The sequence below is a fragment of the Pipra filicauda genome, unplaced genomic scaffold (assembly GCF_003945595.2).
Source record: "Pipra filicauda isolate LSUMZ 115617 unplaced genomic scaffold, ASM394559v2 scaffold49_size4853605_pilon, whole genome shotgun sequence".
Classification (NCBI taxonomy): Eukaryota; Metazoa; Chordata; class Aves; order Passeriformes; family Pipridae; genus Pipra; species Pipra filicauda.
In genome coordinates, this window is record NW_024104642.1 from 2,806,259 (window position 1) to 2,821,875 (window position 15,617).

The 15,617-nt window shown below is 38.2% G+C and overlaps 1 protein-coding gene and 1 long non-coding RNA gene across 3 annotated transcripts in view; one reads left to right on the plus strand and one right to left on the minus strand.

The window, feature by feature from the left end:
* Positions 1-14,597, minus strand: part of DTNBP1 (dystrobrevin binding protein 1) — a 71,031-nt gene extending 56,434 nt beyond the window's left edge. For both annotated transcript variants that reach the window (XM_027745092.2, XM_027745091.2), the window contains exons 1-5: positions 14,519-14,597; positions 11,200-11,247; positions 8,157-8,207; positions 7,252-7,312; positions 5,030-5,162 (exon numbers count right to left, since the gene is read on the minus strand). In XM_027745092.2, coding sequence (XP_027600893.1) covers positions 5,030-5,162; positions 7,252-7,312; positions 8,157-8,207; positions 11,200-11,247; positions 14,519-14,574 — 349 coding nt within the window. In that variant the 5' untranslated portion in view covers positions 14,575-14,597. The remainder of the gene's footprint in view (positions 1-5,029; positions 5,163-7,251; positions 7,313-8,156; positions 8,208-11,199; positions 11,248-14,518) is intronic.
* On the plus strand, positions 10,051-11,824 carry LOC114000638. Its single transcript, XR_003545320.2, has 2 exons — positions 10,051-10,209; positions 11,661-11,824. It is a non-coding gene; the product is annotated as an uncharacterized LOC114000638 (long non-coding RNA).
* Positions 14,598-15,617: the final 1,020 nt, after the last annotated feature.

Below are 15,617 nucleotides of genomic sequence, written 5' to 3' on the forward strand. Positions count from 1 at the left end.
GAAGTTTTAGTTCTTAGTTTTAATTTTTTTAAGTATGTTAATGTTTGATCAGACGACATTAGATTGAATTATCTTCCATCATCATACACTGTTTTTCTTAGTTTACCAGATAAGCAGGTATTATTTACTTAGAACTCAACAACCACAAAATAAATTTTTTTACCTGAAAACACTTTATTTCAATTAGTTTACCTAATTTAAATTTACCACATAATTTTTTAAATTGAAACCTATATTACCTGTAGTTCTGTGTGAGTACAAAAATTGTTAGAAAAGCTAAATCGCAGCTGTATATCAGAAAATACTATTTTTCCATTTTTCCTACGCTAACTTGAAGTGTCACTTTCCTGCACTCTCCCAGCCACTGAAACAACAGAAACCACAAAGGAGTATTAAAGACATTTCTATAAAGTTCATTCATTTTCTGAATAAAAGGCAAAAAAACAGAAAACAGAATGGATGGAAGCAATTACATCAAAGATATTCTCTATCTCTAGGCCATTCAGGGACAGTGATTACTAAAGGCAGTGAAAGACATACATAAACAGGAAGAGCTCCATTCACTGAAAAAAAAGAAAAGAAAAAACTTTACATAATTACAGTTCTACTAGTGCTCAATTTTCATCTTTTTTTAAAGAAAATATCTTAAACCCAGCTAATATCATACCATTTACATGAAGTTAAAGCAGCTTCTTCACAGAAACTACATATCAAGTACACTAGAAACTTTTCCTTCTGTATTCAATCCCCAGACACTTCCAAGTTTACAGCACCAAACTGTATGTCTTTTATACATATATATCTCTACCTAACACAATAACCCTCTCTGCTGAAGTGTTGTGCCCTGGAGCTTATGAAAGAGAAAAATACCCTGTTGAACACAGGTATCTTTAGACTGTATTATTCAAATTGCCTGGTTTTACATATATCTTCCCAATATTTTCCCTTTCTCAGTAAAAGATAAACACAGTTTTATTTCAGACAATGCAACTCATGTAAGCAAGAAGAGTAACAGCAGTTTTTAAAGAACTAGATAGAAAGACTGTTTTAATTAATAATAAATTATTATTTTCTTTAGACATTTTCCCAACTGCAAATCGTTGCTCATGTTCAGTGAAAGTTTTCACAGCTCTCCCAACTTTCAAAATAATTTTAAAATCATAAAGAAATCACTAAAAACTGGAGTCTACTAATGAAATATATTCTAAATTTCTGCATCACAAAACCTTTATCCATCTCTTTTTCAAGAGTTATCTGCTGCTAAATGCTAAACTAAAAGGAAACTGTCATTTAAGTAACCAAACACAAATCAGAAGTTCAAATACCAGCTCTATGAAAAATCTTGATTAATAAATTGTCTAGTCTTAAATTCACTTTTACTCGACCAATACCTGCTAATATGTAAATCCCTACATAAGCCACAATTAATAAATAGGTAATAGTAAACTAATGACTTAAATAGGTAATAGTAAACTAATGACTTAAATAGGTAATAGTAAACTAATGACTTGTCTTCCCCAAAGACACTCATGTGTTCCTGAAAGAGACTAATCTACGGGCTATTATTCACTATACCTTTTCCTCCTAAAAGTACTGCTGCAGAGGTAGTCTACAAACTGATGAAATGAACAAAAATAAAATTCTCTAACCTTAAAATACAAGATGTTGCTGGAAGTATACTGCACTTTTCAAACTGGAAAAATCTTTGCCATTTTTATCAAGAAATTAAAAAATATATATATTTCATTAAAAAATACCCTATTTTTTGGTGCAAAACAATACCCAAAATATGGAGTATTACGTTCTTAAAGTAGCCCCAATGTTACCAAAACCGAAATATTGCATTCAATGAAAGAGATACTATAATTACTGTGACCTTTTAGTTCAGCTTTAGTGTATTTCCTTAATGTCTGAAGAAGCCATTAAGAAGTCATTAATTATCCCATACCTTAAAGAAAGTGAGCATGGCCATTAATTTCTTTAAAAATGCAAATTCTGAACAAATTGGATTGAATTTTGCAAAGCTAGAAAATGGCAACTTTCAAACTTGATACACAATCTGAAAATAAAGCATGACCTTCTGCTGAGGATATAAACAATGATACCCCCCCTAAACAGCGCAAAAAGTTCTGTTGCCCTAATGGATTTTCACATCCACTTAACTCATACTTCAGAAAAAAATATTAAAGATTAGGAGGCAATGGCTTTTATCTCTGACTATATCCCCAGCCTTATTTTATTCCCAGTCCCAGTCTAAGTATTTTCAACCTATGTTGGATCTGTCACTTATGTACATGAACAGCCTTTCTGAAACCAGTATCAAGTTAATGCTTAACACTTGATCTTAAAACAAAAAAAAGAGAGAGGGGAGAGAAAATTGGATTTGGATCCAGATTTGTGTGTATTGATTTACTGAAATCAAAACAGATGTCTGAGCAAAATGCCACGGCTCAAACATGAAGCATATTTCATATTAAGACAAGTATGACAGATATCAACAAGCAGATATTTTCTACAACATCTCGAACAAAAACCAGCGTAAGTGATGATTCCAATTTCGAACTTTGAAAGGACAATAACTGTCCTTTTCACTTTTACATGAGAGTAATTTTTTCTTCAAAAGTTCTCAGTGGCAGTTACAAGACATTGCATAATACAATAAATTTATCAAATGAAGACACAGACTTTTTACTTCAAGTGAGGGATGACTAATAACATGAACACCTAAGTTAAAGGACTTTATAAAATTGCTAATGAAAATGTGTGTTGTAATACAGAGCAAAAGCTGAGGAATCTGTACGTGACTCATACCAGCCTTAATAGGTCAGTAAAAAGGTTTATTTCCATTATTCGAAATTTCTTTTACCAAAAGCAGCCAGGGTCCACTATTTACTTTCAAAATGAAAGCATTAATAGATTTATTAGAAGCACATCATATTACAAGTCAGAACTATGTTCAAATGATGAAGACTAGCCAAATTAAATCTTGAATGCACAACCCAGGACACAGCACTTTGTAATTCTGTTTTCCTATTTTTTTACAGAATGTTTCACTTATATTTAAAATTCACAGTCAGAGTAATAGTCATCTCTTGGAAAATTGAATACAGTTTATATTTCTAAGAAGCAGATAGTTCAGAGTTATAAAAACTAAAAACAGTGACCAGAATATCATAATAAATTTCTGTTAAATCCCTTCTAGAAGGGTAGATGTTGAATTTGCCATAAATTATACCTACCTCTTCAAATAGACTCCCTAAAACTTACCATTAAAAAAAAATTCCAAAAAACTCAGTCATTAAGAGGAACTAATAAATAACTCTAGATAAACTACTTGAAATCTGACACACAAGGTGAAGCTAGAAGATTTGGTTCACATCTCACAATCTTAGCAGTATACTTCAAAATTCATTAGCTTCCCCAAACAGGCCGCTTAATGCTTCCTTAAATCCTACTTGTGCAGAATCAAAAATATTCTACAGACAAACCTTCTCCAAGTTATTCTACAATCAGAGTGAGATTAATTCTGGTTCATAAAACTACATTAGGAATTGGAAAGTAACCTCAATTCATCAGGATTTATAGCATTTGCTGTTATGAACTATGAAGAAAATTCCATTAGGTTTTTAATATATTGTTTATCTTTGGTCTACCAGTGGGCTGCATCACTTTGTGCATGATGATATTAAACCCAATATTTTAATAAATCATTATTTGAATTTATATTTCCTTAGAAATTTTTTTTTCAAAAGCCAATATTAAAGGCTTAGCACACATGAAAAAGCCTTATTAAATAAGGTGGTATAAGAAAATGGTAATAAAAAAATCAAATACATTCTTTGGTTCAGAAATAAATAGCAAAGTTATTACCAGTCTACCTAAGAACAAAAGTTGATTTTTGCATGTCCACTGACTATTGGAGAATGAGAAATTAGGCTTTGAAGACAGAAACGAACCCTCCTTTTCTTCACATCAGATGTCAGCACATCAATCCAGCCCACCCCACAAAAAAACAAGAGCTGCAATTACATGAGGAATTTCTGCCTCCTTTCCAGCTGCTGTAAGAAAGAGGAATGCAGGCTGAGTCCCGGGGGAACTTAGCTACTAAAATCATGTGCAGACGGCAGTTTCTCGAAACTTTAATTTCATGCACCTTGTATAGATTTCCATTGAGCCAGCAGGAGGCTTACTGTGGAAAGACAGGCTTGCTACTTGTCAAATGCTGCATTCCCATTCCAAGGCTCACTCAGCAATATTGGAGATTTTCAGAGAGTAAGAGGCCAGAACAATTTTTCATAATTTAATGCTGAACAGTGTATCAACTGCTTTGTATGAGAGGTTTCCAGAAGTAGTCCACTAAAGCATTTATCATCTTTTAAATTAAATCAACAGGTTAGCATTTGGTAAAGTTATAAAAATTGAAACCCATCTAACAAATATAAAGTATTTGGTAATCTTAATATGTAGCATTGCTAGTTTCACCCACAAAAAAAGCTGGGCATCAGTTCAGAATACCTTAACCCTGTACATTAATGCAAATTATGGAAGTCAGCCTTGGAAACAACAATTACTCAAAATCAAAGGTTTCTGCCTTGAAAGTGTCCCTAGCCAGGTAAATTTCTCCCCAGTCCCACCCAAATGATGAGTTAAAACATTATTATATAAAATGACATAGACTCAATCACAGAGAAGCAACTTATATACGAGTGTTCACACTACTTACAAATCTTAAAAATTTCATAAGACTCCAAGAATAGTATTTTTCTGCTGTTCATACAAGATATGCAGTTATCACAATTTCATTTTCCAAATAACAACACATACAAAATGTTAACTGCTGATAGAGCAACTGTTGATCTTTAAAAAAAAAACCAAAAATCTCCAACAGTATATGAACTACTGTTTTACAATACAAAGGATGTATTTGGAAAGCAAAATTAAATTTTATAATCACAACATTCACAACAGTTGAACTTCAGTCTAATCCTCCGTACTGACTTGAATGCTTATTATATCTATAAAACCTTACCTAGGCTTGCTGTGAGGCATTCCAGATCTGCTAAAAACCCAGGTATTTGTTGGAGCTGATCCTGTAGTTCCAGCAGACTGTTCCTTTTCTTCTCCCAGTGTGCAGAAAGCATCACAACTTCACTATCGACAAGCTGAAACAAACAGGTATTTAATTTACTTGCAAATTTATGTATTTATGAGCATCTTGGCTTATTTTTAGAATTAATGCATCTTCATTTTATTATATAATAGTATAATGTACTTATATGGGTCATATTCTATGAAAAACAACAAGATCAAGAGATCTTACATAACAAATGTTTCCTTTATATATAATTGAGATGATTCAATTATCGTTTCCCTGCTCTTAATTCCATTATCCGTCCTTCCTCTTGCACACAACTGCAGCTTGTGCCTGTATCTGCATTCTGAATTCCTCAGTTTTTATAGTATGTAGTTGCAGAAACTGAAAAAATCTAAGCAATGAGCAAATGAGTGCTCAGATTTATAATTCTACCCACTTCAGACTGATTCTATTAAAAGAATAACTTCTCCCATTTCCAAATTCCTCTAGCTACCTATGCCTGTCAAAAAGACATCCTGTTTTACTAGAAAAGTTTTGAAAACTTATTCCAAAGCCCAGAAAGTAATGGAACACCTCAGAATACCAACATCCTTATTGAAATAAAGCTAAGTCTATTTTTGAGAATGAGGTAGGATTTATATCAGTTAAACAGTAAAGCAAACAAAAAAAACCCCAAACAAGCCACCATGAGATGGGGTCAAACACCAGACAAACATTTTAGTCCAGAGATAACAATGCAGCTTAAACTACAATCGTCTAAAAGCAGTACCTTTAGAACAATTTTGTAAGTGGAATTGGTAGTTAACATCAACCATTTCACATGGTAAGACTGTAGGCTGCAATTAAAGCTTGAAATTGTCACTTTCCTTTCTCTATTCAACATTTATAAATAAGACAGCAGAGCAGTTTATCTGCTATTGGCCAGTACAAGAAATGGGATACTGGACAAGTGGATCTTTAGGTGTTATGCAGTACAGTCAACCTTGTGTGCTTACACAATTTTTATTTTATTTTCTACTTTTATATTAAAAAAAACAAACAAAACCCCACAAGCAAAATATATATATATATATATATATATATGTATGATTGTCCCAAAAGCGAATATCTGAATTTCATTGCAAATTTCAGTCTTTTTGGAAGCTTTTCATTCTCATTTTCCCAAGCAGCTATAACATGTGAGATTAAGGTTATATTGGCTTAGTACATATGAAACCTCACATCGTTTTCAGAACTACAATTTTTAAAGCAAACTAAACAAGCAGCAAGTATTATAAAATTGTGATCAAGTCATTTAAGAGATCTACAAAAGATCCTTGTAAGCAGTAAACCATGCAAAACTGACAGAGAGAACTTCGTCTCCAGTAACTGGAAGTTTTCACTGGAACTTGTGGAAAAGGTGGGCCACACTATTAGGCAAGAGAAAGAACACAAGATATCTTCCTTATTACCGTAAATACACAGTGAGTTATTTTTCCATCGGACAAAGACACACAGAAGTGTCGTAAATAAAACAGAAGAGCCAGGGAGGATGCACCCAGCCAAAGTGAAGGTTTCAGCCAGGACAGAGAACCCTACAGCTCAGTCCTGCTCAGCCTGCACTGTCTGCCCCTTAAACATGGCTCATAATGGAAAAGTCTGGTGTAGAGTAATGCATTGGTAACACTTACTGGAAGTCTCCCTTATTCCACAAATAAACCGCACAACTTGTCACTTTGCTTGCAGGGCAGGAACACTGAACAAAATTAGGAGAAAGCAGACACTTCCCTAATCTTTTCAGTCAGACAATCAAATCTTGCCATTTCTTATCCGCTAGGAGTGGGCAGCAAACATTATCAGTGCAACAGCCCTACCCTGATAGTAACCATCAACATGTCTCAACCTCAAATATATTCTATACTTTCCCAGTCCCCCCACTGCTTTTAAAGAGCTATAGCAGTAACATGCAACATCATTTTTGCAACTGTTTACATTGCATCACATTATTTCATGTTTGCATTACACTCTTGTTTACATTACTGTGTGAGTGAACAAGGCTGTGTGGGTACTTACCTAGAGGTCAGGGTTAACCCTGTATGCTGGTACCAAAAATTTTAGTTTAAAATTATTTACACATTTTAAAATATTTCAAGTATGGTATTGTTATTTTTTCTCACCTCTCCAGCTTTTGCACAATCTTTGGCTCCTTTGTGAAGGGCAGCCCACGCATCTTCATATCTGAAGAGAAAATAAATTACTACTCTTACTGTGCTCCCCTTACAGAGGAAGATTTATAGATATTACAGTGCTTATATTTACAGGCACTACCAGAAATTGCAGCTTAAAAAGCTGTACAATTCTTTTCAGTATTTACTGTTCTACCGAGACAAATATACGGTAAGAAATAATATCTTTTAAAGAAAAAGTGATTCATGTTTTTTAACCTGCTAGCTTACATTAAAAGTGAAATGGACCCAGCAATATCAAGACTATACACTGCCTGAAGCATTACTTGGAACCCAATTTCATTAAGAAAATGAAAAAAAACCCAAAACAATATTGTAATCACACATACACTGCCCTCCCCCCCCCAAAAAAAAAGAGAATAGATTTTTTTAAGATATAAAGAAAACTTATAATGGAGATAGCTTCTGTTATTCAGAAAAGATGTGATTAAATACATATGGAACACGCTGTCTTTTCGAGGCAATGACAGGCATATTGTCTCTATTGTTATAGAGGGAAATTATATCAAATACGTCTAAGTTATGAAACATCAAATCGAAACCACAGACTAGGACTCAGTGCTGGTCTTCGTATCTGTGCATTAGAACATGAACTAAAGTCATCTCTCAAACGTGGCTTTTCCTCCAGAACCTCTGCTGCATTAGCACGACAGTACTTGAGTACGGGGCAAGCTTTAAACATAGTTGTCATTTGGTAACCACTCTCACACTCCTAACTGCAGAATATTCAAAAACCTATTAGCAACACTTTGGTTTTCTTCTAATTATCTTAATCTAATGAAGTTATTCCTGAAACTGTAGGAAGCAGACACTAAGAAAGAACAGGAAGGTCATACCTGCTGAGTAATTCCAGTCCAGCAGAAAACTCTGGCAAACACTGAATAGGTCTATAAAACAAATTGTAAATATACAAAATTTTTAAAAAATAGAAGTCTATTATAAAAAATGAGTGCACACACACCTGCACTTGACAGATGCTGAGTAGAAATGTTCCCTACTGTTCAGTTTCACAAACATTTTGCCAACTCTGGTTTAAGATTCATTACATAGTGGATCTTACAAGAATATTTCAAAGCTAGGATTGCTTTTTTTTCTTTTGTTATTTTATGACAGCCCATTCTTTCTTCTTTTTGACTATGTCCATTGAAAACAATTTTTATGAAATAATTTCTTAGTACAGTTAAGAAAGAGACAAGAAGGACATTGTTTTAACTTAAAACAAGGCACAGAAACATCCTGAAAATAGGACTACTACACAAGTTCTTTATGCCCCTCAAAAGAGATGTTGCACTTAATATATTCTGCAATCAAAAAGAAACACTAAGCTAAAGAATCTTTGCCAATTTAATGCTCCAATGATTTCATATTGGATGTGTATGTTTCCATTAGTAACAACTTGAAATATAGAGAAAACTTATTATAACAGAATCACGTAACCAATTAGGTTGCAAAAGACCTCTGAGATCATAGAGTCCAATCTATGACCTAACAGCACCTTGTCAACTAGACCACGGCACTGAGCGCCACGTCCAGTCTTTCTTTAAAACACCTGCAGAGACGGTGAGTCCACCACCTCCCTGGGCAGCCCATCCCATTAACCAATCACCCTTTCTATAAGGAAATTCCTTCTCATGTCCAAACCTTCCCTAGTGCAATTTAAGATTATGCTCTCTCATCCTGTTGCTAGTTTCCTGGGAGAAGAGGCTGATCCCATCTGGCTACAACCTCCTTTCAGGTAGTTGTGGAGAGTGATAAGGTCCCCTCTGAGTCTCCTTTTTTCTAGGCTAAACAACCCCAGCTCCCTCAGCCGCTCTTCCACAGATTTGTGCTCCAGACCCTTCACCAGCTTCATTGCCCTTCTCTGGACTTATTCCAGCACCTCAATGTCCCTCCTGAATTGAGGAGCCCATCTAAGTTATAAGTTACAGAAAATTAACAATGCAGCATTTTAAGGGATGTGAAGATTTTGATATCATCCAAGATTTGTCTCCTGGAAGATGACCAGAATAAACTGCTTTGCACTGTCATCCACACAATTTGAATGGACAAACACCACAAATGAAACCCTTTTTCCTTAAGCCAAGGGAAAAGTGGCAGAATCAGTGAGGTGGAAAGGGACTTCAGGCAGTTTCTATTGCAACCTCCTGTTAAAACCAAGACCAGCTAGGATCTCAGAGCAACTTCCTCAGGTCTCTGTTCAGTTGCAACTTGAAAACCTCTGAGGACAGAAATTTCACAGGCTCACATTCAGCCTGTTGTCTGTCAAGGCCCCCAGGGTCTTTTCAGCAAAGCTACTTCCCAGCTGGTCTGTCAGCCCCAGTGTGTATTGTGGAGGATACTACCTTTCCAGTGAAACACTGGATTTGTACCTCTTAAATTTCATGAAGTACCTCTTGGCATATACATTCCTACGGCCTTTTATGGATTGAGTTCACGCAATTTATCTTCATTCACTACTGGTCAGTTTCCCCCCTTTCACTAAGCACAAGGAACTGAAGCAATAAAAGCATTAAATACCTCAACAACATCTACATTTGCTGCCATTCATTCCATTCATCAACAATCCCATGTTTTCTTTGTTCAGCCTTTTATTATCAATGCAGGGCTAGCAGCTCTTCTTGCCCTTGATATCTCTTGTAAATGTCAATTTACACCCTCCAGAACACTTCTTGAATGCATACTGATGTGTTGTCTTTTCAGCAGGTGGAAGCTAAAGGCCCTTATAAGAATGGGGTTTTAATGACACAGAGAATTCCTCAAGTTGTTTAGAGAAGACATCATTCTCTCCCTGATCAGATGGTCAGTGAAAAACTCCCACTGCGACACCACCCTTACTGGTCTCTTCTCTGCTCCTCACCCATATGCCCTCAGCCATCCTTACAAGTCAAGGTAAGCTACGTTTGTCCCAGAACTTTACTAGCAAAGCCGAAGTCACCCTGGAATTCCCCTGTTTCTGACGATTCAATTGGTTCACCCAGTATTTTCTCAAAGTGATGGATATTTACAGTACATTAGAAGAACCAAAATATTATGGACTGGAAACATGCAGAGAAGGCAGTTGCCTAAAATAGTTTCATTCAAGCCTTTACCCATTCTTAGTTTAGTCTCTGTGCCTTGTCAATACAGCCAGTCTTCTCTTAAAAAAACTTTATATCCAAAACATCAAGATTCAGAACTTAAGACAGTTTATTTCAGACACTTTATTTTTAGTGCAGGGCTTGTTTTTAAATTAATTTGTGTCTACATACTGTGTTTTACTAAGAAGATACTTTAAAAAAGCATATCTGAGCTTATTTGAAGAAGCAACACTCACAGATGTCATTTACAGACATAAACTAGTCTTTCCTTGTAGCTTATACAGGTTGAAAGAATGAGCAATGTACTAAAATGCAGGCGATTAAAAAACAAACAACAAAACAAACAAAACCACAAACCACCACAAATCTCAAAACTTCTTGAAACAGATAATTGAAGTAATCACAAATATATTTTCCACAATAAAAAGGCTCCTATTTCTGTTTTACAGTTAACCCCCCCCCAAATTATAATTTTAATACAATAAATTCACAAAGATTGTAATCAATTACATTTCAGTGTAGTACAACCTGAAGCTTCTATTCAGTACTACAATAACACTGAATATTCGTTTAATTTAAATGATCAACAGCCATCGGAAATTATTTAGGCCTATCAATGAATGTTCTATGAAGCAAAGCATTTGCTCAATAGTAGAGCTAAGCTTTTCTGTTGTCAGAACAGTATTTTGTAAAATTACATGCAAATGTTCTTGTAACTTGCTCATACATATGAGCCATTTCAAATTTTTCTTTAACAAGAGCATCCTAGATCAATGCTATACATTAAGACATTATGAAGTACCTCTGCCTTTTTTTTGCATCTCTTGATTTGTCGCCCAAAGTCTTCAACCTATAAATCAAAACACAGAATCATCAGACATTTCCAAAACCAAAACCAGAGAATAAACTGTTTGAGCACATAACGCGTTAATTCCACTTTATTACAGTAATTTTCTTTCAGCTTATTTCACAAATAAATTCATATGATGGTCTCCACAAAACTAAGTGAAATTTCATTTATTTCCACCAACAGTGCTTCTAAATTATGAGAATCTCCAGCAGCATCACCACAGTGCCCTGCTACTGAGCATATTTGAGGCTTGTTTCACCCACGCTCAATTTCAAACTGACCGATACCTTGTTCTTAAAAAGCACAAAAACCCCTAAACTAACCAACCAACCAAAACCCCAACCAACAACAAACAATTCCCCTTCCCCCTCTCCACACCTCGCCAACTCTTTCCACTCCTTCCTCTTTTTCAGTCAACCTGTATATGATAAAGTTGACAAAGTAGAGTGAGAACCAAAACCTCTGGCTATTCTCTGATCACCAAGACGATGGCTGTCCACAGTCTCTACTAGGCCCTTTGGAGTCACAGCTGTCCAGGACAGTAAGAGTTAGGAAGAAATATAGGACACAGACATGAGCAAGATGGAAATGAGTTTTGAGTACCAAAGATATCCTCCAGACGTGACAGAGATATGTAATCCTGAGTGACCCAGGGATTGAGAAACAACCTAGTATACAGATATTTGAGTTGCTTCAAGGGTGAGCCAAATCACTCCCCCACTGCTAACCACCACAAATTTTCCAGAAACTCAAAGAAACTTCAAAGTCTACAGCAAAATAGGCAGTTGACAATTTGAGAAAAGACATGTTAAGGCATGCCTCCGCTCCCTGTTAGAGAGCTGCTTATAATAGCCAAGCCAAGCAGAAACAACCACAGCACACTGAAAGAAGAACATCTCTGTCCTCCTCCTCCTCTGCCATATTCCCCAGTATGCACCCCAGCCTGGAACAGCAGCACTCCTCTGCATACAGGGATAGAAGGAAATGCTGGGCTACCACTATCAGTTCTCATACTAGAATATCTGCCAGGCAGTTGGAAGTAAAGGTTAAAGGATTTATCACTAGACTACAAAGTACTGACTTCCTTTCAGCAGCGTTCCCTGTACAAAGCGTAAGGCAGTGTGAGCCACATCACTCAAGCTGGCAGAAGCACAATTACTGCCTGAGCACAGACGAACGCAGCTCACTGTTCCATTTTGGTTGTTTTTCTTCCTCCTGCAAAAGATTGCTAACAGCTAAATGGGTCAAAATTTAGATACCTTGCTCACGGGATACACAGAAGTAGACAGTAAACACAGCTGAGCAGGGGAAGAGGGCACAGAAATGGCTAATAACTTTAAACTTCAGTAACTCCATTTCTTAGTGCACAGAGATGGCTAGTAACTCTAAACTGATCTCTTTAGACCACACATCCCAGATTTAATCTTTTTCCATCATACATAGACAATTCCTTTGGAAGCAGTACTATTTTGTTAGAAGCCCTGAAAAGCTTCCCCCTCGTGACGCTTCAAGAAATCCAACTGTTCCACTTTGAAAGCATTCAGGCGTAGTTAAGAAGTTGGCAACAACTTTACACCAGAAATACTTTCTAATACTTTCTTTGGGTTTTGACAATTTTAAGGTCGGGCAAGTCTTAACAGCTCAAAATGACTTCTATTATCACTCCAGTGGGGTACAGAATGGGCTAACCTAGAACACCAAGGCATTGAGGTTGCATTGTCCAGGAAGGGAAAGGGGGTAAAACAGGACAAATTGTGTTCTGGCCTCTGTGGGGACACTAAAGAAAAAAAAAGCCTCTGTGGCTCTGAGATACAGGTCCCCAACTGCAAAAGAGATTACACAACATATGAAAATACCACTTAGACATGGGACTCTGGAATAAGGGCACATTAATGGAGCTGCCAAAACACAACCATGGAAATGATGAAATCGGGGACTGTTTTAAAACAGAACACTGCAACACAAGGAAGAAGGCAAATTAGAGACTACATGGAAACATACCGACTCAACTGCTGCGATACATGGAAATACAGAATTAAATGATCATTGGATCCAGCATGTTATGACCTTTCTCTTGCCCACTTTCATTACTTGAAAAACACCTTTTTCAAAGGAACCTTACACTGTACTAAGGTATCAACCCCTCTGAGAAGGTAAAAATAACAGCAAAACAGAAAGACAGACAGCAATAAAGCAATGCCATGCCATTGTCTGTATTCTTAAGACATTTTAATATTCTATTAGCGTCAGGTAATATGAGAGATAACATGTAAGCAATTTATCTGGTTGATTTGAAGCCTATTCTATCAATTTCTCTTGACCATCATATACTGTTGTAAATACGTCACCATAAAGTATATAAGTTTCTGGAGTATACAGACATTCACCACTATATAAAAATATTTACCATAGGGGTATCTTAAGGCAGCCATAACGTTGCCGAAGATCACACAGTTTTTAAAAGCAATTGATTACAATATGATATTCTCCTGTGACTCATTACGAGCCAGCAGTTCTGCAGCACAGACATGACCTTGATCTCACTGACTTCCAGTAATACTCATTTGGGCCACCTACTTGTACTAAAAATAACATCGACACAGAGCCTATCTAAATAAACCTTGCGAGGCAACGTAGGAGGAATATCTTTCTACTTTTTAACACAAGCGAGGGGCTGCTCCATCCACTTATCCTGCGCTTCTTTCCCCCAAGTGACAGTAACTCATCCTCCAAGGAAAGACAAGCTTCCCCATACGCCCAGCGGCGCGCAGCGATGCTCTTTAAACAATTACGATGATCCATAAAACCTTGAAGGTCAGTCACTTCATGAAAAATTCAAGCGCGTTAATTGACTCCAGTCACATCTCCTCTCAGAACAGTAGGCTCTGTCTGTCTCTCTCTCCTTCCCCTGACCGCAGCTGCCTCCCGAGCACAGAGGCACCTCCTCCCCTCCTCTCCCCGCCGCAGCTGCAGGGCTCGCCAGCCCGCCATCAGCCGCTCAACTCAGGCGGGAACACGGCCCGCAATGAGACCCTGGAGCCGCGTTTCCAGCCCGTCCCCGCACCGCAGAGGGTACCCCGGGTGACAGACCAGCCCAGGACGAGGGTCCTGCCTGCGCAATCTCCTCCTCTTCCTCCCTCCCTGGGCCAGTCCCCGCCTCCCCCGACCCCCGGTCACCTGCTTCCCCCTCCCCGCCCGGCTGCGGGACGCGGGTCCCTCTCCCGTTCCCCCCTCCAGCCCCGCGGTGCTGGGGGCCGAGGGCGATACTCACCCGGCGGTGAGGTCCTGCTGGACGCTCAGCAGCCGCTCCCGCAGCGTCTCGAGCATCGTCCCGGCCTTCCCCGGCTGCGGAGGCCAGCGCCGGGAGGGAGGGGCGCGGGCGGGGCTCGGCTCCGAGCCCGCCTCCTCTCCAGGCCGCCCCCCCTCTTCCGCCTTTTCCGACTTCGCGTGTTTCTTCGCAAAGTTGTGAGCAGGGGTGCTTATTGCTGAGGGGAGCTGAGCCCCTCGTTCTGCGTCCCCCGTTGTGCGAGGGTAGAACGGGACGGTTTCAGGGTTTGACCTCGAGAAGCGTATGGATCCCTGAAGTTGCAGCTTTTTAGAGGTTTTTTTTAAAGACCGCAGCAAAGTCCCTTGACAGGTTGGGACCTTGGCCTGAATGATTTTGACATCAGCTATAGCAGCGTAGGAGTGAACTCCTTAGAGCTACGAAGTTGATCCAGGGACTGGAGCATCTCTCTTACGAGGAACAGCTGAGGGAGCAGGGCCTGTTCAGCTTCGAGACAACTGAGAGGGGACCTCATCAATAAGTGTCTGAAGGGAGGGTGTCAAGGGGATGGAGCCAGGCTCTTTTCAATGGTGCCAAGTGATAGGACAAGTGGCAATGGACAGAAACTGATGCACAGGATGTTCCATCTGAATATGAGGAAGAACTTCTTTACTGTACAGGTGACAGTGCACTGGAACCGATTGTCCAGAGAGGCAGTCCTCACTTGGGATATTCAAGAAACATCTGGATGCAATCCTGTGCCATGTGCTCTAGGATGACCCTGTTCGAGCAGGGAGCTTGGACCAGAAAACCCACTGTGGTACCTTCCAACCTGACCCATTCTGTGGTTCTGTGAACTCAGGGAATTGGGCTTTGTGATCAAATCTTAAAAGTATGGAAGGCGAAACCACTCCCTGTGGTTGCCGGGTTCTTGGGGTAAGGGATAGATGATAACCTTTCAAAATCCTTGCAAAGCAGGTAGTTGAATTATTTGTCTATGTGGCCCAGCACTGTTTTCATTGGAGGCTGCTGGACTTGTATAGATACTAATGATTCTTAATGAACTAAAAAAAAAAAAAAAAAGTCTATTCTTACAAATAGTAAA